The following is a 27,894-nucleotide window of genomic DNA, read 5'->3' on the forward strand; positions in this document are numbered from 1 at the left end:
TCTGCATTTCTGAAATTCATCTGTTTGCTAAATGAAGTATTACCTGCACCCTCCATAAGGTACCAAAAGGGAAAGCAGAGAAATAACCATTGTTGAATGCATTGAATTGAATGCATTGAATGTCAACAATAATCCATTGTTGAATGGATCAAGTACTGTGCTATAGGGTTTTTATGGTGAAATCTTCATTTTTAAAAGCTCCTGTGAGGTTATTATTATCCACCCCATTTTTCAAATGAGGAAGCAGACTCAGAGAACTTGAGTAACTGGCCAAAATCATTCAGTGACTATCTGGTAGAGCTGGTTCAAATCCAGCTACACTAGTGAAGACAAAAATTAAAATTATGTACTTCTACTTCTGAAGGTGATATCAGAAGTTAATCATTTGCCACTTCCTCTTTCCCCTAAAAACAATTTAATAGAAATGAAAATATATCTAGGGCCCTTTGGTGACCAGATATAACTGAGACTGACCAGTCACGGTAGCCTGCTTTTTTTTTTTTTTTTTGGAGTAACTGATAATTATCGAAGATTACAATTGTACAATATGGAGAAGTATAGAACAAAATACAATTATCGGGGAACAGTTGCTCTACAATATTGTGTTGGCCTCTGCCACACACCAACACGAATCAGCCACAGGTATGTATAGGTCTGCTCCCTCCTGAACCCCACTCCCATCTCCCACCCCATCCTACCCCTCTAGATTGTCACAGAGCACTGGGTTGAGCTCCCTGCTTCACACAGCAAATCCTTTTGCTGTCTATTTTACATATGGTAACGTATGTGTTTCCATTTACTCTCTCAATTTGTCCCACTCTCTCCTTCCCCCATGGTGTCCACAAGCCTCTTCTCTATTTCTGCATCTCCATTGTTTTTCAGAGTTGTTGGTGGCTGTGCAGGATGTTCAAGACAGCTTGCCCAGTGCCACGCTGTTGATGACCACTCCATTATGGATATATAAGCAAATCTTCAGGAAGACCCTTGGCATGTGCAAGTGTGCTGGAGAAGCCAGGCTTTTGTTTCTTCATCTGACATAAGAGAACCCTTCCTAACTTCCCCAGGAGGACCCTGGGAGGGTTTGGATGGGTGGGTAGCAAAGGAATTGTTTCACCGGCGGTCACCACAGGAGGTCAAGACTGGGCTGGCACTGTTTTCAATAACAGCCATTGTGATCGTGGTCCAAAGTCTGGCAGAAACTTTTTATATGTTTGCTTTCGTTTTGTTGTTAGACACCTGGAATGCCAAGGGCAGTTCTGTGCCAAACCACAAGAAGAATGAAAGCCCAGGACTTCCCTCGGGTCACCAGCTTCCTTCAGCTTGGGGCAAGAGTAAAATCTGCCCGAAGGTAGAAGTTTGGGAATTTCCCATTGGCTCACATTTCAAACAAGCTTGTACTTAATCCTCAGAGCTCAGAGTGAGCAGGGGTGAGTTCAAGAGACACAGGAACAGTGCACTCTGCTGAGAAACACACTAGCGACCACCTGGCTTCCAGTAAGTACTGCTTGACGTGATAAGTGATGAGTCTGGGTTCTCAAGGCTGTGCCAATCTGGGCTGTCGTGACTCTTTCTTCATAACCTTCTTGGGCTGTACCATCAGAGGGAAATAAGACCTCTTGGGATCACACTCATCAGATTTAATTATAATGAACAGGTTAGGCAACAAGACTGGGTTGAGTCTCCTGAATAAGATCAAAGAGCTAAATCTGAAAAGATTTTTTGTTTGGGGGCAATGACAAGAAATAAAAGCTGAACTATGAACAGATTTAATTCTTTTTTTCTCAGATAAAAGGAAGGGCAAAGTAGTTCAGACACCAGCTCTCAAGTTAGGATTCTGACTCTGCTTTTTCTTAGTTACGTGATCAAAAGCAAACTACTTAATCTCTCCAGTAACAGTTTCCTAGTCTGTAAAATGGATATCGTATCACTGTAAGAATAATGAAAACTTTATAGTATTGTTGTATCTTATTGTTATGTTATGTTGAATCTCATTAGATTTCATATATGTGATAGATAATATTAAAGTCTTGCTTATATTATATAAGCAGAGTTTCATATATGTGATAGATAATATTAATATTAAAGTTTTGCTTATATAAGCAGAGTTTATATAATAGATTTCATGTTTTCATGTGCATGTAATCATAGATTTCATATATATGTATACATATACTGGATTTCATTAAAATAATTTGAATTTGATATAACAGAAATTAAATTGCATATATATAATATGCGATATATGTTATATGAAATCCAGATATGTATACATATATATGAAATCCACTGATATATATAAACATATAAAATCTATTTTACAGGTTTTGCTTAGAAGTGCTTAGAATGTATTAATCACTTAGTACATGCCAGTCATTAAGAAGCAATCATAGACTCTCTGACCTGGACATGACCTAACAAGCAGCACTTGTAAAGCACCTATAAATTACTGAATACTCTTTGCCAGATTATCTCAAGTAATACTGATAAATCCTATGAGGGTGGTGATATTATCACTTCTGTTTTATAGATGAAGAAACAGGGGTGTAGAGAGGTTAACATGTACGTATGTACACACATATAATATACATACATATAGTATACTATGTGTGTATGTGTATATAGAGAGTATAGTATATACTATATAGTATATAGGATTCCCCGGTTGTTCAGCTGGTAAAGAATGAGTCTGCCAATGGAGGATACACAAGAGACGTGGGTCTGATCCCTGGGTCAGGAAGATCCCCTGGAGGAGGAAATGGCACCCCACTCCAATATTCTTGCCTGGAAAATTCCATAGACAGAGGAGCCTGATTGGTTACAGTCCGTGGGGTCGCAAAAGAGTCAGACATGACTGAGAACACATGCACGCAGCAAGCAGCATAGAGAGATGGGAGGGACAAAATGCTTTTCCAATACTTCCGTCCTTCACCCGTGAGTTATCTGATGAATAATTGTGTGTGTGATATGAACATGTATCTCTCAAGAATTTCTGTGAGTCACTTATACCATTTATACCCTGGGAGGAATGAGAGTTTATGCTGGAGAAAGAGAGCGCTCAGGAGAGGAGGAATGAGCTCACGCCAACTGGACAGGAAAGGACCCTTTGCCTCCTCCCATTTACTGGGATGACCTTGGCACTGCCCTGTTTGGCACTTCCTCCTATGTGAGTCCTATGAACTCAAGGTAAAAATTTGATTCCTGATTTAAAGATCACACCTGCCCCTTGGGCTTTCATCCTGTGGGACCCCTCTATGTTCAGGGCCTCATATCAGTCACAGGATTGCCAGCAGATCTGTGCAGGAAAGGACTTGACCTCTGGAGTCAGTCTGAGCATATCAGCCTGAGCTCCGAGGGTTGGGCAGGCCTCTCGGGTGGCAGAGGCAGTTTAAGGACAGGGGTGTGCCCTGGTCCTTGCTCTCAGGTTTCTCCCTAGAGAAAATGAGTTCCTGGCACAGAGAAGAGCTTGTCGTGGGCTTCCTTGTGGCCAGGAATGCTTTATCCGCTGCATTTGGTCCATAGCATCCTGCCCTCTGCCCCGTTCTTGTCTCCCTCGTTTGGTGTTTCTGTCTCCAGAGGCTCTCTTGTCAGAGCCACTTAAGAGGCAGAAACGGAGAAAGTCCAGGGAAGATGCTCCTTCAGTCACCCAGCAACACTTCCACAGAACTGGTACTTGGTGAGCACAGGCTGCTGGGATGGTCCTCATTACCATGACTGCTATCAGCCTCAAGGGCAGGACGGAAAGCGGGGCTGATAACCCGTCTCACCAACAATCGAGAGCGCCATTCTGGCTCTTGGTGATTGAGTGGCTATCAGTGAAGCATACTGTCATTTGGGGACTAACACTTAGTCCTTTTTTTTGGCAGGTGAGAACAGACAGCCATAATGGAGCGCAAACCTCAGAAGAGTTCAGGTACCCAAGGGGCATACTCTAAGAAGGAAAAACCTTTTTATTGGAAGTGATGATCAATTCCCATAAAAATAGCCAGGATACATAATATGGTTTTAGTAAGGATAATGGGTAGCATTCCAGGGTAATGATTGTTGATGTGGAGAATGTAGCAGAGACTGTTAGATTAGGTTAATTATTTTGTAAGAGCTTACTTATCTAGAACTTTGGCATTTTCCAACTTTTATGGATCAGATGTTTCATGGAGATGGTATTGATACTAACAGCACACTATAGCCCTGGGAAGACTGGAAAATATTTCCTTAATTTTGTAGGAAACTCTCACTTGGACAGAAACACCTAAATTGTTACCAAAGTTTATTATGGGGATAGATTAAGGGGCATCATTCAGATGTTCTTGCTTCATGCTCATATGCCTCACCATGTAAATGACTCACCAGAAGAGTCACATTTAGGATGAAGTAACTTAGAAATCAAACTATTCAATTCAATTCAAAAATAAATATTAATAAATAATTATTCAAAGCACCTATTATTAGTAAGTTACGGTACTTCCTATTGCAGAAGGATGTACAACCTAATTAGTAAGAGTCTTTGCTCTCAATGAGCTTGTAATTTCATTCGGAAATTAAGATAAACACATCTGAGTAGCTATACTAAGAAGTTAAGATAAGCACATACAATCAGGATCAGGTTATGACAGGTAAGAGCAAAATGCTGTAAAGTTTGAAGAAAAAGAAAAAAAAAAAGCCACACACATAGTTGTGGCAATCCAGAGAGGTTTTATGGAGAAGGCATTTGAACTGGACCCGAAACGATCCAATTGAGTTTCAGAAGAGATTGGGAAAGAAAGCACATCTCAGCAGAAAGGGATGGTGTGACCAAAAGCAATGAGTATGTTAGAGGCAGGTTGTGTTCAAGGAGAATATGGCTATAAAATAGGACGGGGGAGAATAGATTGGTGCCAGGAATTGACCTTGTAGAACCCTGGCAACCCTTAAAGAATTTCAAGCTCAGAAAAGGTATCATCAAATATGCTTTTGGGATTGCTCATATTTTGAGAAAAATAGCTTTATTTTGATATAATTGACATAAAATCAACTGCACATATTTAAAATGATTTGTGTGTATGTGCCTTGGAAATGATCACCACAGCAAAAGAGTAAGCACGTGCATCACTCCCAATAATCTTCTTGTGCCTGTTTATAATTCTTCCCTCCAGGAACCAATCCTACTCCCCACACTTCTGCTTTCTCTCATTCTAAGTTCATTTGTACTTACTAGAGCTTTACACAAATGGAATCTTACTGAATTAATTCTTTGGTTTCTTTCACTCAACTTAATTCTTTTGAGATTCACCTATGTTGTTACATATATGAAGTTTTTTGTCTAGACAGTCAATTGAATTTTTATGTTGTAAATAGTAAGAAAAATATTCCACATATTTGTCCTTGCCATTACCACTTCAGCATTCATCATTCACTTGTATAAATTCAGATTTCCATCTCGTGTCATTTTTTCACCTGAAGGATTTCCTTTAGCGTATCTTATAAAGCAGATCTCCTAATTCTTTCAACTTCTGTATGTCTGAATATGTCTTGAAACTGCCTTCATTTCTGAAAGATATGTTTGCTGCCTATAAAATTCTAAAATGACCTATTTTTCTTTCAATAGTTTTAGCATCTTGTTCCACTGGTTTTTGTTATTATTGTTGTTTGCTTGCATTGTTTCTGATGAGAAATCTAATGTCATCTGTATTTTTTCTTCTCTATGCATTAATGTCTTTTCTTCTCCTCTGATGGTTTTTAAGATTTTTCTTTATCACTGATTTTGAGCAATTTGATATGATATTCCTTATCAGTTTTCTTCATATATTTTGTGTTTGGAGTTCCTGAGCTGCTTAGATTTCTGAGACAGTTTTCTTTAAATTTGTAAAATTCTCAGCATTATTTTTTCGAATATTTTTTCTGTCTCTCTCCCCAACTTCAGGGACTCCAGTTACTTTAAATTGCTGTTGTTATGCAGTTGTTGAGTCTGATTCTTTTCAGCCTCATGGACTGCAGCACACCAGGCTTCTCAGTCCTCCACGCTCTCCCGAAATTTGCTCAAATTATGTCCATTGAGTCAGGTCACTTGAAACTGTCCCACAATGCACTGGTGCTTTTTTTAATGTTTGGATTTTTGGTTTTTTTGCTTTTCACTCTGTGTTTGTTTTGGTAGTCCCGTTAATTCCATCTGGTATTTCTGTTTTTCTGAGACATTGTAGTTTTCATCTCTAGCTCACTTTGGATCTTTTCTATATCTTCTGTATATCTAATTTCTTGAATGTGCAAAATGCAATTAATAATGCTGGTTTTAATGAACTCCTCTACTAATTCTCACATCTGTGTCAGTTCTAGGCCTGGTTTGATGGATTGATGATTATCCACATTATGGATAATGCTTTCCTGCCTCTTTGCACAGCTGGTAACTTTTGATTGGTTGCCAGATCTTACAAATTTTACCTTGTTGGGTACTGGATATTTTTGTATTCCTATGAAAAAAAAAAATCTTAATGACCCAGATAACTGTGATGATGCGATCTCTTAGCTAGAGCCAGACATCCTGGAATGCGAAATCAAGTGGGCCTCACTACAAACAAAGCTAGAGGAGATGAAGGAATTCCAGCTGAGCTATTTCAAATCCTAAAAGATGATGCTGTGAAAGTGCTGCACTCAGTGTGCCAGCAAATTTGGAAAACTCAGCAGTGGCCACAGGACTGGAAAAGGTCAGTTTTCATTCCAATCCCAAAGAAAGGCAATGCCAAAGAATGTTCAAACTACCACACAGTTGCACCCATTTCACATACTAGCAAAGTAATGTTCAAAATTATCCAAGCAAGGCTTCAACAGTATGTGAACCGTGAACTTCCAGATGTTCAAGCTGGTTTTACAAAAGGCAGAGGAACCAGAGATCAAATTGCCAGCATCTGTTGGATCATAGAAAAAAAAGGGAGTTTCAGAAAACATCTACTTCTGCTTTATTAACTACATTAAAGCCTTTGACTGTGTGGATCACAACAAACTGGAAAATTCTGAAAGAGATGGGGATACCAGACCACCTTATCTGCCTCCTAAGAAACTTGTGTCCTGGTCAAGAAGCAAAAGTTAGAACTGGACATGGAACAATGGACTGGTTCAAAATTGGGAAAGGAGTATGTCAAGGCTGTATGTTGTCACCCTGTTTATTTAATTTCTATGCAGAGTACATCTTGTGAAATGCCAGGCTGGATGAAGCACAAGCTGGAATCAAGATTGCTGGGAGAAATATCAATTACCTCAGATGTGCAGATGACACTACCCTTATGGCAGAAAGCAATGAGGAACTAAAGAGCCTCTTGATGAAAGTACAAGAGGAGAGTGAAAAAGCTGGCTTAAAACTCAAAATTCATAAAACCAAGATCATGGCATCTGGTCTCATCACTTCATGGCAAGTAGATGGGGAAACAATGGAAACAGTGAGAGACTTTATTTTCATGGACTTCGAAATCACTGCAGATGGAGACCGCAGCCATGAAATTAAAAGACACTTGCTCCTTGGAAGGAAAGCTATGGCAAACCTAGACAGCATATGAAAAAGCAGAGACATGACTTTGCCAGCAAAGGTCCTTCTACTCAAAGCTATGGTTTTTCCAGTAGACATGTATAGATGTGAGAGTTGGAGCATAAAAAAAGCTGAGTGCTGAAGACTTGATGCTTTTGAACTGTGGTGCTGGAGAAGACTCTTGAGAGTCCCTCAGACTGCAAGGAGATCAAACCAGTCAATCCTAAAGGAAATCAGTCCTAAATATTCATTGCAAGGACTGATGCTGAAGCTGAAGCTCCAATACTTTGGCCACCTGATGTGAAGAGCCGACTCATTAGAAAAGACACTGCTGCTGAAAAGATTGAAGTCAGGAGGAGAAGGGGACAACAGAGGATGAGATGGTTGAATGGCATCACCAACTCAATGGACATGAGTTTGAGCAAGCTCCAGGAGATGGTGAAGGACAGAGATGCTTGGTGTGCTGAAGTCCATGGGGTCACAAAGAATTAGACACGACTGAGCAACTGAACAAACAAAAAATAAACCTTGAGCTTTTTTTTCTGGGATGCAGTTAAGTTTCTTGCAAACAATTCAATCCTTTTAAGACTTGCTTTTCTGATTTGCTAGATCTGGAGCAGTCCTCACTACTGGGGCAAGACTTTCCTGAGTACTCTTCCCAGAACTCCATAAGTGATCGGTTTTGCTAGTTTGGCTGGAGGGAACAAGTACTTTCTCTGGACCACCAGAACACTGGGCACTTTCCCTCTAATTTTTTCTAGTGGTTCTTTATCTGGCCTTGAGAAATTTTCCCACACACATATACTGATAAATATTCTTGAATACTTGAAGGGGACCTTATTAATGTCTCTGAGATTCTCTCTCATGCAGCTCTTTCCTCTGTTTTGTGAGCTCTAGCTGCCTTGATCTCCCCGAACTCTCATCTTTGTTCCCCCAGCTCAGGGGTCCACCTGGTCCCACCCCAGTTCCCCTTTTCTGTGCCGTGGGCTGGAAATTCCATCAAGGAAATTGTGGGGCTCACTAGTTTGTTTCCTCTCTCTTAAAGGTCCATTGACTTTTATTGCCTATGACCAGTGTCTTGAAAACCACCATTTTATATACTTTGTTTATTTTAAACAGGAGAGTAAATCCTATCACTACATCTTTGTCCAAAGTGTAAATTTGGTCAGATTTGGCGTGGGCTTGATACCTGGGTTGGGAAGACCCCGTGAAGTAGGAAATGGCAACCCACTCCAGTATTCTTGCCTGGAATATCTCATGGACAGAGGAGCCTGGTGGGCTACAGTCCATGGGGTCACGAAGAATTGAACATGACTGAGCACAAGCACAAACAGATTCTTTAGTAAAGGTTATCTTTTACCAAACCCATGGACGAACTAGAATTTTAGCCTGGATGTAAAAGCAAAGTCAAAATCTTCTTTTCAAAATAAATACTATTTTAGCAACATTAATTTTTTTCTAAATAATGAAAGTAGTTCATACTTCTTGCAGACATTCTCAAAAAATATAGGAAAAATCAAAACTGCCTCTACATTTCAATCTTACAGAGAAGTAATTAACAATTTGGAAATCTCTTATTTAACGACTTTGCCACCTTATTTTCCATAGCAGTTCATTTTGCTTTTGTTTGGTAAGTCAAAGGGCAAGGCAGAATTATCAGGCTGTGGCTGGTGCTTCAACAGAAATGGAGACAAATCTTCGTTCACATCTAGAGAGCCAATAGCCTCCTCCAGAGATGGGGAGCCAGACAGGTGTGAGCTGAATTAAAGAGCTTCTAAATGTCATCTGAATGAAGGTCCTAACAGTGGATGAATAAGAATCGCACACGTGGTCCTGAGTTTTTTGTTCTCTTGGCCTATAATAGATGTTCTTTTCCATAACTGAATAATTTGAAGACCTTTCCAGAGGTAAAGTGTTTTTCAATTGAATCAGTTCTTCTCAGAAACTTATAGAGAACAGACTGAGTCCTGTTCACTTTCTTTTACTAGGCAAACAATTTACATTCTATTATGAAAATGAAGTCTGCAAACAAGATTACTTTATTAAATCACCACCTCCTCAGCTTTTCTTCTCTGCGGTAAGTATTCATAAAGATTTAACAGGCCTCCCACCAGCCTCATGAGCATTTTTTAAATCCTTTCTCTTCCTCTGAGATCTAACTGAGATGCAAAGTGTTTTCATTTTTCAGACCTCTTGGAAAAAGCGGTTTTTCATTCTGTCAAAGAGTGGGGAAAAGGACTTTAGTCTTTCGTATTACAAAGACCATCATCATCGAGGTTCTATTGAAATTGACCGGTGCGTATCCAATCAAGAAAATGTTGATAACAACAAATACTAACATGTTGCATGCAAATTAGAAAAAGAATTAACAAACGTTAATTTGTGGAACCAAGACTCTAACTGAAATATGAATTTTTTAGTTAAGTTTTAGGCTGAACAAAGTATTTTTAATCAGTGATAAACTAGATCTAAACTTATTTTCTTAAACTATTGGACAATTTTCAAAGCATTGATCAAACAGATCTAAAGTTTTATTCAGTTGGGATCTTAACAATTGAAAAATATTAGTCAGTTTTCTTCCTAATTTTGTATTTGCATCTGTCTAATACATTATATCTAATAGAAATTCCAGTGTAGAAGTTGGCATCAGGAGCCATGAAAAAATGCAGTCTGTACAGAAGATGTTTAAATGTCACCCTGATGAAGTGATGTCCATCAAGACCACTAACAGGGAATACTTCCTCATTGGGTATGACAGGTAAGTAGTAAGATAACATGGAGTGTCTCCTGTATGCAGAATAAAAAAACAAACAAAAATATTTTAAAACAATAAATATGCCTTGAATAGAAACCAACAGCCACAACCTTATAATCAGCTATGCATGCATGCATACTAAGTTGCTTAAGTCGTGTCTGACACTGTGCGACCATATGGACTGTAGCCTGCCAGGCTCCTCTGTCCATGGGATTCTCCAGGTAAGAATACTGGAGTGGGCTACCATGCCCTCCTTCAGGGGATCTTCCCGACCCAGGGATTGAATCCACGTCTCTTATATCTCCTGCATTGGCAGGCATGTTCTTTACCGCTAGTGCCACCTGGGAATACAAAATAAAAAGTCAAAAAAAAAGAAAGAAACCCATGACTACAACCTTATATACCATCTTGGCAGTCTTTTTTTTTTTTTCTTTTCTTTTGTAGTTTGTTTAAGCTATGCTGGGTCTTCGCTGCTGCACGGGCTTTTCTCTAGTTTCGGTCTACAGGCGTCTCGTTGCAGTGGCTTCTCTTGTTGAGGGGCACGGGCTCTAGGGTGCGTGGGCTTCAGTAGCTGCAGTCCTGGGCTCTAGAGCACAGACTCATAGTTCTGGCAACGGGCTTGGTTGCTTCGTGGCATGTGGGATTTTCCCAGACAAGGAATCAAACCTGTCTCCTGTATTGGGAGGCAGACTCTTTACCAGTAAAGCCCCTTGGCATTCTTTATTATGGCTTTAGTCTTTATTATGCCCCTTGACACATCACAGTATTCATTTCCTAGGGCTGCCATAACAATGTGCCATAAACTGGGTGGCTTAGAACAAAAGAAATTTGTTATCTCACTGTTCTAGAGGCTAGGAGCCTGAAATTGAGGTGTTATGGGCCATGACAGTTCTAGAGGTTCTAGAGAAGATCTGTTCCAGGCCTCATTGCTAACTTCTGGTAGTTTCTTGGCCTGCAGCAGCAGACCTCCAGCTCTCCCTATGGTGCTCTCCCTATGTGCACATCTCTGTGTCCAAATTTCTCCTTTTTATAAGAACACTAGTCATCTCAGATTAGTACGCCCTACTCCAGTCTGACCTCATCTTCACTAACTACATCTACGACAACCCGACCTGATTTCCAAATAAGGTCACATTCCGAGGTACTGAGGATTGGGATTTCAGCACATGAATTTAAGAGGGCACAGTTCAACCCATAACAATCACCATCACCTCAGAGACACTTTATGTGCAAGAACCCAATATACAAACGTCTGTGCAAGCTACATATATTAGTGAGGAGCTGGGCCCATCCCTGAAGGAGTCTTCAGTTTTTAAGAAGGGTTTCTGGTGCTGGCAAAGACGCCTAATGGATCCTTTGTAGATGATTATCTGCTTGACAGAGAGGCTAATGTCAGGGGAGGAAGAAGTATGGAGGAGGCAGCGAACGCTCAAGCCAGAGTATGAAGAAACTTGATCTGCTGTAGATCAACCCCAAGGCGAAAAGCTTTCTTTTCAACTGTCCTGAGAGTCAACAGAAAAGGAGGTGTGATTGATATACATTCGTTCAAACACATCCTTCATAAACACACGCATTCCCTAACGGAGGGACACCTGGAGAGCTACACAAAATGGCGCTGACAGATCAAGGAGCCGCTTACGAACACAAAAGAAATACGTGTCAAAGCCAAAAGCGCCAAACCCTGTGATTATACTGTTACCTCCCACTTTTCTTCCCATTTCTCTGAGCTTTCCTCACAGAGGTGGCATGAAGGTTAATTCTAGTGTGTGAGTGTGGAGGTGGTGAGGAGCCGGGGATGGGCATTTAAACTACTCAGGGGAAAAAGTCCTTATTTGCCTGGTACCTACCCCCACTGCCTGTTCCAGTGTTCATAAAAGAATCATTCTCTGGTTCAGGAGGAGTGCAGGCCCCATTGTTGCCACATGCCAGCTGAACGTTTATTTCTTTCAACAGGGAGAAGATTAAAGACTGGGTCTCCTTCTTGTCATCACTCTGCCGGCATATGAAAGCAGCGCACCAGAATACAGAGGTGACTCCATATCACTAATAAAATCGCAGGGCCCCTGAACACAGCCCTCTTTCCCAAGGGAACAATGCAAGCTTTTTTCCCCCGCTTGGCAACTGGCATTAACAAGGAATAAATAAGTGAGAAAGTGTACATCCTTGTAATTTTTATGATTAACAATAGAAAAAAATTCTTTTGTGTTTTACAAGAAAGCTAAAATACAGACACTTCAGATTTTCATTACTGGAGTAGGAGGGGTAAAATTTAACTGTGGCATTTTTTTAATAGTAGCTGAAACGACAGTATTTTCCATCATTGTTATTCAAAGTACATAACAGCTACCTTTGGAATGACTAAGTCCATGGTGGTTTCTATAGAAATGCATTTCACCTGTCTTGTATTTTCAATAGAATGTTTCTCTGATGTAAATGCTAGCAATTTTAAATTGCTTACTTGCTTCATAAGAACCTTTGCTAAATTTACCTAACGTCCTTTCTTAAGATAGGCTTCCCTTGTGTCTCAGCTGGTAAAGAATCCACCTGCAATGTGGGAGACCTGGGTTCAATCCCTGGGTGGGGAAGATCCCCTGGAGAAGGGAAAGGCTACCCACTCCAGTATTCTGGCCTGGACTATACAGTCCATGGGGTCTCAAAGAGTTGGACACGACTGAGTGACTTTCACTTCTCATTTCACTTTTCTTAAGACAGACCTTTATTAATGAAACTGGCCTCTAGGTACCATTTTGACATGGTTTCTAGGTTGTCCTATGCTTACAACAAAAGCAGAGGCCAAGGAGAAAGGGAAAGCTAGGGCGTGTCTCAGATGATTAGAGAGAAGGGGCTGGGTATAGAGGGATACAGGGTTGAAAAGACAGGGAAACTCAGAGCATCTCTGAAGGCCAGGCTGGAAGTCCTCAAGTGTTTGGGAACAGGAGAGGGACAAGATCAGCTTTAATCCTAATGGGAGCAGGCTGACCAGCAGTATAAATGCTAGTGGTCAAAGATTGGTAACAGAGACCCCAAGACCAGGCTGTTGCTTCATTCTAGACCAGGGATCAATTGTGCCCTGATTCCAATATTCCTTTTTCATAAGCAGGAGAAACTCTCATCAGGTGATAAAAGGCCCTCTTCAGACCCTCTCCTTGGACTTTTCTGCAAGTCAGAGGCTGTCAGCACCACCATGCCAAGAAACAGTCTTCCAGACATGGTAATCAGACTTCTCTCTCTTTGTTAGGACATCATGCCTGGAGCTAGCTGATTCAGAAGTCAATTGTATTTGACATCTTTCTCAAAGCCTAACCCATCATGAATGATTCTTGGTCCTAGGATCTATCCTGTATTTAGTCTGTTTCACCTACCATGATAAGCCTCACTGCTTGCCCTGCCTACCTCTAAATCTATTCTTTCATTTTGGGTGCTCCTTGTTACACATCCAGGTACGTATCCACACTGGGTGTAGATCCTTCAGCTAAACAAAAGTATGGCTGGCAACCTCCTCTTTCCTTTCACCCACAGGGCAAAGATTACTTCTGTAAAAAAAAAAAAAAAATTCCCCAAACACCACTTGACCATTTATACTCCTGAAGCAATATCAGAGTTCTTATTAATTTTGTGTATTCACCCAAATCAGTCTTACTTCTGTGTGTGTATGTGTGTGTGTGTGTGACTTCAACTTCATCTCTAATGAAATCCGCTTGAGGAAAAAATTATAATACATCTGCCCCATGAAAGTGATTTGTAATTTTGCCTCAGCTTTCTTAGATTTGTAGGCTTCCTAGTTATGGATGTTATTAACAAACAGGCTGGGGGTTTTTTCCTTCTGCCACGGATGCTATTTTGCGTCTTAGAGATGTAACCATTGGCATTCTCTTTTTTTCCCCTGGGTACCAGGCACATCTCAACAGGGCCTACCCTCTTGTTTCATCTAGGAGTTCCAACTATTTTAAAAGCTTTTTGTAGCATATCAAATGCACCAGGCCAAATACTTCACTTGGGATTTGCAGTAAAGGTGATAGGAATCAAGCCTGAGAAGGAACTCTTTTCAGTAAATGCCTCTTGCCCTCCTGCTTTTCAACTTCCATACCCTTCTTCCTAAAGATAACGTTATTGGTCATTTTGTCTGTTCATGCAGTGTATTCCAATCAGTTCCCATTAAGGGTACCACCTAGATTGTTGGGAGCTGTTGTGGTGGTTGTTTCCAAAGTAGAATGGGAACCCTTCCTCATCCTCAACTCAGCATGGCCTAGCTGCATGAACTTGGAGCTAGAAAAATGGACACAACTTAAATACATCTTTAAAAAATAAAGTCACTTTCTTTCAAGGACTTTCTAGAGAACATTCAGAGTTTTTTTCCAAACCCACCTCCCCAGCTCTTGCTCTAAGGCATTGTTCTTGAAAGAACTGAATTATAACAATTTTTCTGCCAAGCAAAGCAGCTACTTTGCAGAATGTCCTGTATCTATGAGGGAGGGAAGCAATAATTGGTAGAACCTAGATCACCTTGAAGCCTATAATTCATGTTATCACAAGATCAATGCTAAAAAATTGCATTGGAAACAATAGAGGTATACAAGCAGAACACAGAAGAGGAATATTGAGCAGAAAGGGAAAAGATGCAGTGTCTTGACTTACCTTCTCAGATGGCACTGGGTGAAAAATAGGAAAAGAGGAAAGTAAGGATTTTGTGGCAGAGCTTAGTGACTTAGAACTCTACCCACCAGAGAGAATCACTTATTTTGAGTTCCAGGACCCAATAGTAGAGAAAAGCCTGAAAGATGGGCTTATAGTTTTTTATCAGTGGTAACCCAGACTCAAGAAGCAAGGTTAATTTGTATGGGCTTCTGGATATAAACCTGGAAGATCCTTGGATGTTCTCAACCCAATTACTCTATTATGCCTTTTCCAGAAAACATGTGGTTTAATTCTGTCTCTTGCAAAGAAAAAGAAAAAGCATTAATTCTGTCTTGATCTCTTGATTCAGCGTTTAGAACATCCTCCAGGACTCAGAGGAGCTCGCCTATCGCATGACTTCTCATCAGAAATCTCTCAAGATTCAGAAGAAGAGAGCCATTATATTAGTCCTCGGAGTATTCTTTTAGAGGTAACCTCTCCCACCCATTAGTCATCTATTCCTTCTACAAATATTTACTGAGCCCCTACCAGGCACTTAGATTAGGTTCCGAATCAGACATAGGTGATGTGCTCACAGTGTTGACACTTTGATAGGAGCTAACCAGGACACACAACAAAAGAGTCTCTATGCTGAAGAGAGTTGCTTGTAAAATGCTCAGAGGGTCTGAGGGGTGGTAGGCAGGGGGAGCTGACTTTCAGACAGAGGCCAGGGAAGGTTCCATGGAGATGACATTTGGCCTTATATGCCAGGCGAAATTTAGACTTGAGGGATGGAGCTGGGGAGTCTTTCTCCATTCTGGATAGAAACAATAAATATGAACAGACACAACAATATTCTTGGGTGAGAAACTGTGTGGTATGTACCAATCAGTATACTGATCATTGGGAAACCCCTACTGAGTGCCTTATGTGCGCTAATCCTGTCCGATGCTAGGCATGGTGGCTGCCAGAAAGGACCTGATATCATGCCTGCCCACCCCCCGCCCCCCACCGAGCTCACAGTCTTACCAGTCTTACAGGACGATGCTCCAGCAGAGGTGTGGTCAAAGAACTCTGGAAGCAAACAGCACGGTCCTATAATATAGCACAGGGAACTGTATTCAATAACCTGTGATAAGCCATAAAGGTAAAGAATATGAAAAAGAGTGTATTTATATAATATATAACTGAATCACTCTGCTGTACAGTAGAAATTAACATTGTAAATCAGCTAAATGTCAATAATTAAAAAAAAAAAAAAAAGAGCCCTGGAGGCAATAGGAAAAAAAAAATTTCTGTCTCCACTGGAGTCAGGGAAAGCTTCAAGATACAGAATGGTATTTGATACATGTATGATGAATAGTTTAGATGAGCTCTAACCTAACATTAACAAGTGGCCTATTGGGGGAAAATGCACAAAAACCAGTAAAAAGACTCAGTCAGACCATGATGGATTATGAATGCCAAGTTGACTTCATGCTATAGGCAACATAGGGGGCAGTAGCAGCTTCTCAATCAGGAAGGAGCAAAACCAAATTATCTTCTAGAACTGTTAACCCTGGGCTTCCCAGCTGGCTCAGTGGTAAAGAATCCACCTGCCAATGCAAGAGACACAGGTTCAACCCCTGGGTTGGGATGGTCCCCTAGAGTAGGAAATGGCAGCCCACTCCAGTATTCTTGCCTGGAAAATTCCATGGATAGAGGGGCTGGAAGCTACAGTCCCTGGGGTCGTAAAGAGTCGGACATGACTGAGCACTCACTGTTAACCTAGCAGCTATATTCAAGGTGGACAATGGAGAGAAGAGAATGGAAATAGAAGGTAGGAAGACAGAACTGGGGGGAGTGGGGCAGGAGTTCTCAAACCAGGGGGAGGGGTGTTTGCAAAATGATGACTTGTGTTCATATGAAGGAAGCATTCTGAGGTCAAGTAACTTCTAGAAACAGTAAATCAAAGTAATTTACACAAGCTTCTTTTGCTGTAGAATTCTCAGAGCCTTTAGTATGCAGTGGTGCCTTATAAACAGCCAAGCAAAACTCAATTCATAGCATGTGACCACAGGGCCCTGCTTTACCCCAGATTTTTTCACAGCTGTGTTCTCTGGGACACAGTGACAGCAACTAGTCTTTTCATGACGGTCGAACCAATCGGTCAGGTGATATGAACACTAAGCTATAATGTCCGGCATTTTCTAGGTACTTTATGAGATGCAAGGTCTAGTTAGGCAAATAAAACTAAGCTAGTAACTTCCCTGGCAGTCCAGTGGTTAAGACTTTGCCTTCCAGTGAAGGGAGTGTGGGTTCTATCCCTGGTCCGGGAGCTAGGATCCCATGTGCTTTGCACCAGAAAACCAAAACATGAAACAGAAACCATATTTTAACAATTTCACTAAAGACTTTAAAAATAGTCCACCTCAAAAAAAAATCTTAAAAAAAAAGCAACAGAAGACCGTTACAAAAATTAAGTGCAACACTGTGCCATAGAAGTTCAGAGAAGAGAAAGGTTGGAAGTGGTTAGTGTGGTCAGAAAGACCTCAGGCCAGGCCTGAATACAGCATCATTAGACAGAAGGGAGGGCTTCCCAGGTGGAGCTAGTGGTAAAGAATCTGCCTGCTAATACAGGAGATATAAGAGACTTGGGTTTGATTCCTGGATTGGGAGGATCCCCTGGAAGAGGGCACGGCAAGCCACTCCAGTATTCTTGCCTGGAGAATCCCATGGACAGAGGAGCCTGGCAGGCTGTGGTCCATAGGGTCTCAAAGAGTCAGACACAATGGAAGCGACTTAGCATGCACACGTACAAGAGGGGAAAGGGGGCACTCCAGGCAAAGAAAACAGCATGAAATGGGCACTAGAAGCACACTGTTTGTAAGGGGCATAGTGGGAGGGCTGGCTTGTCTGGAATGAAATGTTCCAATAATGGTTGATGATTTTTTAGGTAGGCCATCGAAAGCCCTTAGGAAATTTTGAGAAACCATTGCCCCAGATGACTCAATTCTGACTACCTTGGTGGGGAGCCCCCAGAGGGCAGTATTGTCTAGGACCTTCACAGCCCCTTGAAGCAGTTTGTCTGCCTGTGAGCAGAGTAGCCTGCTCTCTACAGAGAGAGGCCAGCCCTGCATTGTGTCAGAGTCTTTGACCCAGGTGATATTATTCTATAATAGCACCGGTTGGGAGAAAAAGAGTTCATGTCATTAACTGCCTAGTGATGAAACGAAAAAATAAATAGCAATTTAGTTCAGTAGTGCACTTGTATCAGGAGTGTGGGGAACCCAAGAGAAGAAAACAAACTGTGAGTCTGCAGAAACTTTGCTGGATCGTTCTCTCAGAACGAGCACCGCTGTTCAATGGTAGAGGTACTTACGGTTTCAGGGACCAGAGCCATCAAGAAGGGGGCAACAAGGTACCTGGCTTATTGGTAGACTTGCATCCTTATATCTCTGCCTCTTTTATATAGTTGGATAATATTATTGCCGCCAGTGATTCTGGGGAACTCACTGTCCCCATTGGACTTTGTAGTCCAGACCAGGTCTCCAAGACAGCTGAGCATCGTTACATGTCAATGAAATCCTGGTAAGTAAAACTGCCATACTCTAAAATTTGCCCTTAGCTAATGCGCTGTTCTAGAACAATTGCTGTCAGTTCATTTAAAGGATTGATATAATAACACAAATGCATTACCATAGACCAAGTTCAGCATATTATTAATCTCAAAACAAGAAAAAGTGAGAATGGTTTCCCTACCTATAGAAAACGCTTAGTGACATTCTTGGGGCATTTTCTGTCTTGTGGGGCAGTTCTTTCCTATTTTGCATTTACATCTCTCACACTCTGACTTCTGTCTCCAAACCGTCCCAATGTAAAGAGCTATTTTGATTCCATATCCATTTTTAGAAGGAAATTCTATTGGATTTAATTCTGACTGTGGTTGGGATTCTGCTGGTTGGATATACTTCAAAACACTGTTAATTTTTACACGGCTGTTAGCTACTTAAATCTGATTCACACACCATGGAAAGTTGTAGACAGACATGCTGAAAAAGCTTTTGTGTTAACTTCTTATGCTCTAGTCTTCTCAAAGAACTGTCCCTTGAGTCTGTTGATGGCAAAGAGGAATTTCAGCCCCTGGCAGAGATCCAGAATGGGGAGCTTCATCAGCAAGAACAAGCCTTGGAAACTCACTTTTATCTTCCACCTGCCAATTCCGAAGCACAGACCACGATTGACACAAAGCAGTCAGCCTCACTAACTGTTGTGCAACTGTCTATATTAATCAAGTAAAGTCTTCATTTCTAAAATGTTATGGGCCCATAGAGCAAGGCAAACTTCCTTTTGTACTCAGAATTCACATTTTCAAGTAGTTCCTAAAAATCTCCAACTCGGCCAAGAATCTGACCTTGGCCTTGTCCCTGAAGTGGTGGTCAAGGACAGTAAGTACCAGAGCTAGGACTACAGTGGTCCCTGGGCAGCAGGGGGCACTTTCAAATACTTTAAAAAAATTCTCTGTTAGCTGGTCTTTCAGATCCTGGAATTTTGGATCTTTCTGATCAGGTTAGCACATCACCCAGATTTTACTATTAAAATTACGGGCATGCAAGCCATGTCAGGTTTGGTTATAGACTAGGAGGGGGGAACAATTAGGTTTTAAATGACGCCAAGAACATTTGATGAGATTGTTCTCAATTTTAACTCTTTCTGGTGTCTCCTTCAGTGGAGAAATGTGCAATCTGATGTGATACATAATGAATTTAGTCCAATTTTTACTTCTTTTTCATTGTCTACCATCATTAACCCATTCCAGGAGGGATGAAGGAGAGCATTAATGAGGACTTAAATCTATGTTCTTCTCCAAATGTTTTAGATAATCTTTAAATGGACAATACCGTCTCAGGTGTCAGAGGCCAAAGTCCACTCAGAAAGTACAGATCAGAGCCTGTGATGGCTGCCTGATTTTTGCAAACATCTTATCTTACAGTAATATCCTGGATGAAAGCCAAGTGCAGAAACTGAACGTGTTTCTTTCTCCTCCTGACATCAAAAATTATCTTGTTCTCAAAGAAGCTGCAGGACGGATATGGTAGGTAGGAGATTTGAGGGTTATTGATTATAAATGGGGTTGGATGAGAATGAAAACAAGAATTATATCTTGAAGTACTGTACGTGGCAAAACTGATTGGAGAACTTGGACTTGTGTCGCTGTTGTGCATGCGTGCTGAGTCTCTTCAGTCATGTCCAACTCTGTGCAAACCTATGAACTATTGCCTTCCAGGCTCCTCTGTCCATGGGATTCTCCAGACAAGAATACTGGAGTGGGTTGCCATGCCTTCCTCCATGCTGTTGTCACAAAGGGTCTTTGATTGAGAATATTGTTGTATAGGAGAGTCAGCTGAGGGTGGGTAGGTATAGAAGGACCCAAAATTCCAGGAAACAGTAAATTTTTGCTGTTTTGAAGTAGGCAGGGATATGTATGGTCCAAGGAAACCATTGCCAATCAATGATCAGTGATTATTTTATAAATGAATGAAGTTACTGAAGTCAACAAGAATCTAAGATCTAAAAGAAAATGGCATGCCAGGGTAGAAGATGTCCAGACATCAGCTAAATACCTGCTGGTCAGGAAACTCAGACGCAGGAGACTGTGTGGCAGAGAATTTCCTTAGGATGACCACTGTTTGTTTGACTGTATATTCTTTTTAAGACTCTGTAACTCATTTTGATGGAAGATGATTTTATAAGAGAAAAAAGCTTGTTAACATAAACATTACATATCAACTGTCTAATAATTTTATTAGAGGGCAGGAACCATAGCTTGCCATTTTTCTAGACTTACCACAATCCCAGGCTCAACACAGTATTTGACAGGAACTATACACTTCTGTGTCTGAGCTTGCTCATCTGTTAATTCATTTACGTGCTCATTAGCTATTCATTGTGTAATCATTGTGTGCCCACTTTCAATAAATACTTAGCATCTTCTGTTTATAGGATTATAAAAAGTATTTTAAGGGTGGTACCATATGTCTAGAGTCTCAAAGCCTGGTGGAAAAGATAGCTACATAAACAAGTAAATATAAAATAACATTTTATTTAAATATACAATAAGTGAGGGGCTCACATAATACAATAGAAACCCAGAGGCAGGAGAGATTAATTAAGCTAAAGGAAGTGTGATGAGGGCTTTGTAGAGGTAGCATGTTGGAGTAGGACTTTGGAGGAAGGTTCAGGCTGGTAGAGTAATGATAAGGAAAAAATATTCCAAATAGAAAAAGGAGTTTGATTGTTTCCAATATGGTGAAACACAGCTAAAGAAATTAGTAACAGTAGTGGTAGAATAGACTAGAGTGAGGAGCCCAGTCTGTGTCCCCATCTGTGCCCGGCATTCCCAGTGGGCACCGTCTCACACTTGTGTTGAATGCTGTATCCTCATTGCAGTGTGGCCAGGTGGGATGCGCCCCCGCATCTGGGATGCTTATTTTTTCATGGAGATCACCTTTTGGCTGTGAATGACCTGACGCCCCAAAGCCTAGAGGAGGTCTCCTTGTTTCTCAGCCGGTCCATCCAGGGAGAGGTGAGTGTTGCTGATTGGCTCCGGCCAGGGCAAGAAGGAACAAGATCAAGGCCTTGGTTGGCATCTGAACGGTGCTCTGAAGACAAATGAGATGTTTCGGTCCTCAGCTGCCGAATGTAAATAAGAGAATCAGAAGTGTAAACAACACTTCATACTATATATCTAAATAACAAGAATGTTATTTTAGGACCCTTTTAAAATTCTTTCGTATAAAGTAGTATTTGGAGGGAGCCGTGGGCTAGGAGACTGAAACAGCTGGGCTCAAGACCTCAGACTCAGCATGACCTGGCAAAAAAAGAGCTTGCAGGGAAGTCAGACAGGCTTTACATCCCGCCTCCTTCAACCAAATGGTGCTTCAATTTTCTCTTCTGTGAAATTAGGGATAATTGTAATACTAACTGGGCTTCCCAGGTGGTGCTATGGTAAAGAACCCACCTGCCGATGCAGGAGATGAAGGAAACACAGGTTCAATCCCTGGATCGGGACTATCCCCTGGAGTAGGAAATGACAACCCTCTCCAGTATTCTAGTCTGGAAAATACCATGGGACAGAAGAGCCTGGCAGACTACAGTCCATGGGGTCACATGTACATATATCCTTAAAAGGCTCATCATGTTTCTGTCTATTAGTAAGTCCCAGTATCGTTATCCCTTTCCTGGTCTTATTTTATTTCTGATGAGCCACGTGACCTTGGGAAGGTCACTTCCTTCTCTGACAAGTGAATTTGAGTTTCTTCTCTCTAAAGTGAGAGACGGTTGATTTTCAAACTGTACTTCTTGGAAACCGGAGACAAAGGCAGCAGGAGAGGGGAGGAGAGGGACAGTGTTCAGGGCCTAAACTAGAGAGAGTAGGGTATATTTATCATTACTTTTTCATGTTTGAATTTCCTGTTACCTTTCCTTGAGGAAATAGTGACTTGGCTTAAAATTTCTAAAAACTGCTCTATTGGAAGATCTCTCAAATTTCTTCCAGCTCTGAGAGTTTATGATTAAATATGTCTTATCTCGTCTGCATCACACAATAACCTTGTTGGTTAGACAAATTGTACTGCCCCTACTGTCGAAACGGGGAAACTTAGTAAGAATGAGTGAGTTGTCTACGATACATAAATAGTTAGTGTTAAAGCAAGGACTCATTCATTCCTTCATTCATTTGCTCACTCGCCATTTACTGAACATCTATTGTATGCTGGATTCTCTGCTAGGTCCTAGAGCTACAAAAATGATCTTTGAGTTTAAGGAGCTTGCAGATTAGTGGATAAAACAAGTATGTGCTAGTTGCAGGTACAGTGTGTGCCTTGAAATATGAGCAGAGGGCTATGGGATCACAGAGAAAAAATGAAGTTAATCTATTTGAGGGAGGCCAGAAAGATGTCTCAGAGAAAGGGATGCTTGGCTTGGGTTTTGAAGCCTAGGATAGGAGTTTGTGTGGTGGAAAAAGAGGGAGCTTTCAGGAGTCCAGCCCAACAATCTAGTAACTGTGATGTATTTCCTCTGCCAAAAACCTACACTGGGGCCAAGTGTTTAATATAATCTTCTGAAAGTTACCAAACAACACTCTCATCCAGAGACCCAGGCATCAGCTCCAAAGCCAAGAAAAGGGTTTTTGCCTGGGAGCAGATCCAGGAACTCCACCTGGGCATCGCTGACTGCAGTTTATCAAGACTGCCTTCTACACTATGCACTCACTTGCATAAGAGTGGCGGACAACGTTTGTTTTGGGCCCATTCTGCCTCCTCACTTTCTCCTGTGTGCTACTGGGAAATACGGGGTGTTCACTGACATGATTATTGGAAGGTCAAAAAATTCCCCAACTTGCTCACCCCACCATTCCTGATCTATTTCTTTATGTTAAAAATGAATACCCAGTCCTTTCTAAAATTCAAATAGCTGGTCTCTGGAAGGAAAATAATGTTGGAAGAGGGGACATGTGGAACCAAAAGTGTGTATGTGTGTGTGTTAGTCTCTCAGCAGTGTCTAACTCTTTGCAACCCCATGGACTGTAGCCCTCCAGGCTCCTCTGTCCACGGAATTCTCCAGGCAAGAATACTGGAGTGGGTAGCCATTCCCTTCTCTGGGGATCTTCCCAACAGGGATCAAATCTGGGCCTCCTCCATTGCAGGCAGATTCTTTACCCTCTGAGCCACAAGGGAAGCCTAGAGGGGGTAGTCAAAGACTGATAATGTTTTAGAATAGTTGAACCAAGCAGATGCATATTCCATCCTTGAGAAAGGAAGCTGATGGAAATAGGAATTTGGGGTGAGCAGGGGCTGGGGTCGGGGAGGGGAGAGAATGTGTGAGTGTAGAAGGGGAGGAGATGCTAGATTGTAGAAAAAACACATAGAGCTTTAGTTTCCTCTCAATTTTGTCAGAGGCTGGTCCTGTCTAGTGGTCTTATTTGGATGCTCTGGTTACAAGAGGCTTTTTAATTCTTGGTACAAATGGGCATTTCTGGGCAGGATTAATGTACTCTGATTGTGTGTGTGTGCTCAGCTGCTCAGTGATGTCTGACTTTTTGTGACCCCATGGACTGTAGCCCCAGGTTCCTCTTGTGGATGGAATTTTTCAGGCAATAATACTGTAATGGGTTGCCATTTTCCTCCTCCAGGGCATCTTCCTGACCCAGGGATCGAACCCGCATCTCTTGCATTAGCAGGCAGATTCTTTACCACTAGCACCACCCAGGAAACCCCAATGTAGTCTGGAATCTGCCCTGAAGTCTCAGGCCACTGGAAGCCAGAGAATAAAAACCCATCTTCCCCCTGAATATACAAGGTCATCCTGGCTTTTTCCTGCCCAGATTTTCTTCAAAACCAGTTTCACAGGGTGTGAATGAGGACAGACTGAAATTGAGAATCAACAGTCCTAAGGATAATCTTTAGCCATTTAATGTTCCTCTCTCTTGTGTTTTAGAAAGTAAAACTCACCATCGGTCGTATCCCAAATTCAGAGAAATTTCACACAACAGCCTGTACATGCTCCTTACAAGACCAAGGTGTTAAACCTTCTCAACTGGTTACTTCCTCACTGGAGAGGACACTGAAAAGGACTCCAGCCATTAAAAAGGGTCAGCAGGAAAGATCTGGAGAGTAACGTGCTGGGGCCCACCTCCACCAAGCCAGGACAGGCTTTGGACTCTGTGCTCGTCTCTGCCCCTCACCACTGTGTGACACCAGGCAGTCAGCACACCTCTCTGAATTTTTCCATCTGCATCTTAACAATGGAAATAACCCTCCTCTCTCTGGCTTTTGCATCAGGGATGCTGAGAGGTCCAAATGGAATAATGTCTATGGAACCCAGTGAACATGTAAGGCCTTATTATCTCAGACTTTGTCCCAAACACCACAGACAGAGATTGGGTAAGTTTCTCATCTAAAATACACTGTGTGTTCTGAGAGGTCATGGTCCACACAATCTCTTCTTTGTTAGGGAATGGACAGTTGGAAATACTCATTCCGGGAAGCCAAGATTCCCCAGGGAGATGTGATACCATATCGGCCTTCCCAAACACCTCCTGCTACTCATCATGTCCAGAATGTTGAGACATCAGTGGCCTCTTGGATTCAGTGATCGTCTTGTTTTCTTAAAGACTCAGGAAGAATTTTAGAAGTCAAAACAGTTTGAAGGTTATATCCAGCAAAGTTTGCATGTTCTACAAGTACTAACAGAACTGCTTAGCACTTGCAAGTTTGAAGGGTCTAAACTAATTGATGAGCTTCCTAGGTGGTGCTAGTGGTCAAGAACCCACCTGCCAATGCAGGAGACATAAGAGACTCGGGTTCAATCCCTGGGTCAGAAAGATTCGCTAGAGGAGGGCATGACAACCCGCTCGAGTATTCTTGCGTGGAGAATCCCGTAGACAGAGGCACCTAGCGGGGTACCGTTTATAGGGTCTCAAAGAGTCAGACACGACTGAAGCGACTTTGCACACACACAACTAATTGATGCATTAACTCATTGATCCTGAAAGGCGGGAAGTATTTTTTCTCATAAATAAGAAAACAAATGCAGAGGACTAAAAAGGATGAATCAAATCAAGGAATGGTAGAGCAAAACAGGCCTTTGGAAAATAGATCTTGCTGGGTTGCTGTCTTACACAGGAAGATATAAAGGCCTCCAATGTTTACTGATGTATTTTTTCGTGGCTCCTGGTTTCATAGCTATTTAGTGGCTGAACCAAGAATCTAAGAGCAGATCTGGCAGATGTCCTGATCCTCTCTTTGGACTGGGATTTATATTCGAAAAGACCTTCTGCACATAGATAGAAAGCACTGGTGGCTCAGACAGTAAAGACTCTACCCGCAATTCGGGAGACCCGGGTTTGATTCCTGGGTCAGGAAGATCCCCTGGAAAAAGGAATGGCAACCCAGTCCAGTATTATTGCCTAGAGAATCCCATGGAAGAGGAGCCTGGTGGGCTACTGTCCATGAGGTCACAAAGAGTCGGGTACAACTGAGTGACCAACACTTCCAGCACATAGATGAGACACTCAAATACAGTTTATTTTCAGTCATCTAGATTGTATAGAAAACTATTAAAATTTTTATTCATATGCCCTATTGGATTTACGATTTCTTTCTCTATTTTTGTAAAGCTCTATGGAATTAAGACTCCACATTTTTTCCAGTTTTATTGAGATGTAGTGGACGTATATCATTGTACTAGTTTAAGGTGTACTGTATAATCATTTGATATGTGTATATTGACCTACTGTTTCCACTCCTAGAAATTTATCCTATGGAAATGCTCACACAAATACACAAAGATATCCATTAAAAAGTTGCTCACAGTAGCATTGTTTGTTACAACGCAATGGAAATCCTTTGGGAATTGCTTAATTATAATGACTTCATGTAAGTGAATGTTCTGTGGATGTTCAAAGTTTCACATTTATGATTAGGAAAGATGTTCACAATGCCTTAAGAATGAAAGGAGCAGGTTGCAGTACAGTAAGTAGAGCATCATCACACTTTTACAAAAATGATTGGTGTTGGTATATGTAACATTTCCCCAACCCTAATTAGGGAGAGAAATTCTTACCTTGCGGGTATTGTTGTAAGGTTGAAATGGATGGTCTGCATACATCACCTGACACATTGACTGACAGGGAGTGAGCACTTAGTAAAGATTAGTTCTGCCACTGCTGCTCAGACAATCGGTTTTTTTTTGGTTGTTGTTGTTCTTCTTAGAAGAACATACATCTAATTGTCAATAAGAATCATCTCTGAGAAGTATGATCACAGTTGGCCATCGGGGGGAGGCATTTCTGTAATGTTTGTATTGCTTGCTTTCCTTTTTACTATGAGCATATGTCATGTTTATAATGAAAAATAAATACAGGTGTAGTAAATAAATAATATATGTATTTAAATATATTTATGTATTAAACCTTCATAAGTAGAAATTAAGCCATCTTACTGAAGGAATTAAAAAACCATCAAGATAAAACTGTCTGGGAATCAACAGTAGGGGCGGATACACTGCTTTGAAGCCCAGAAGTCCTTCTTCTGTCCTTCTTTTGCCCAGACATTTAAACTAAGATGAGATGGATGGACAAGCCCTAGCTCACAGGCCCTTCAGCCTCCCCCCACTGCGGGGAAGAAGAGCCTGAAGACGTAGGCACTGAAGTGTCTGTATGGCTCCCGGAAGTGCCGGGAGGGGTCAGGGCTCCTGGCTGCCGGTCCTCTCTCTTCCCTGAACCATGAGGGAGGCGAGCCTGCTCCCAGCCCTCTCTTCCTACCAAAATATTCCTCCTGAAGCTGAACCAGCTGGGGTACTTGTCATGAAGATTCTGCTCTAGGGGCTTCTCCCACATGAATGGCTTTGTTCCCCCAAAGGAAGTCTCAGGGCAGATTTCAAGGTGTCCCCCAACCCAAAGATTCTGATGCAGTAGTTCTGGAATGGGGTCCTGGAATCTGCCATTCTGGGGTGACCAGATGGCCGGTGCACCAGGGGGAGCACTTTGAGGGAGTGTCACTTCCCTGGGTCACAGGGAGAGGCCTGTGTATCTTCTGAGAGGCTGCAGAACACGGAACCTGCACAAGGATGACGTTAAAGGGAAAATGTCCTTCATTTTTGACAGCTCTGGAAGATGCTGACGATAAACCCCCATCTCTTCCCCTCCAGGAAAGAACCTGTTCCTGAAGAGAGAAGCCTGGTTTCCACTCTTGGCTCTCTGCCAGGGGAGTGTCATAACCAAGGCCTGGAAGAAACAGCCTGTCTTGACTCTGAGTCCTTGTATGCCACTGGGAGGCGGGTGAGGTGTGGAAGCTTTAGGATGGAGAGGAAGGTGGCGTGGGGCTGCAGGCTGCTCCTCATCCAGTCTCATTCCTTCCCAGTGCGGGAAGCCAGCTCCTCTTTCCCAAGACTTAATCTAGGTCCAACCGTGGTTCTTCTTCCTCCTAACAGTGATAGTGGTCCCAAGGAAAGCTGGTGACTGAACCAGCCCAAAAGCCTGCTGATGTCCCAGCAC

The 27,894-nt window shown here is 41.8% G+C and overlaps 1 protein-coding gene across 2 annotated transcripts; it reads left to right on the plus strand.

Annotated features, from left to right (window-relative positions):
- Positions 1-1,364: 1,364 nt before the first annotated feature.
- Positions 1,365-26,737, plus strand: PLEKHS1 (pleckstrin homology domain containing S1). Of its 2 annotated transcripts, none has more exons than XM_043926254.1 (13): positions 1,365-1,494; positions 3,864-3,910; positions 9,478-9,566; positions 9,678-9,784; positions 10,113-10,247; positions 12,198-12,273; positions 13,342-13,455; positions 15,229-15,348; positions 18,313-18,428; positions 18,926-19,132; positions 19,831-19,932; positions 21,288-21,423; positions 24,336-26,737. In XM_043926254.1, the coding sequence occupies exons 2-13, from the start codon at positions 3,883-3,885 to the stop codon at positions 24,513-24,515; spliced, it is 1,410 nt and encodes a 469-aa protein (XP_043782189.1). In that variant the 5' UTR covers positions 1,365-1,494; positions 3,864-3,882; the 3' UTR covers positions 24,516-26,737. The 2 variants fall into 2 exon arrangements, with proteins under 2 accessions (XP_043782189.1, XP_043782190.1); XM_043926255.1 differs by having other exon boundaries at positions 13,345-13,455.
- The last annotated feature ends 1,157 nt before the right edge of the window (positions 26,738-27,894 follow it).

Source organism: Cervus elaphus, chromosome 15 (genome assembly GCF_910594005.1).
Source record: "Cervus elaphus chromosome 15, mCerEla1.1, whole genome shotgun sequence".
NCBI classification, from domain to species: domain Eukaryota; kingdom Metazoa; phylum Chordata; class Mammalia; order Artiodactyla; family Cervidae; genus Cervus; species Cervus elaphus.

Coding starts and splice junctions, on each gene's coding strand:
- PLEKHS1 (XM_043926254.1), top strand. CDS start 3,883: ATGGAGCGCAAACCTCAGAAGAGTTCAG. Junction 9,785..10,112: donor GGTTCTATTGAAATTGACCG/GTGCGTATCCAA, acceptor TATATCTAATAG/AAATTCCAGTGTAGAAGTTG. Junction 15,349..18,312: donor CTCGGAGTATTCTTTTAGAG/GTAACCTCTCCC, acceptor TCTTTTATATAG/TTGGATAATATTATTGCCGC.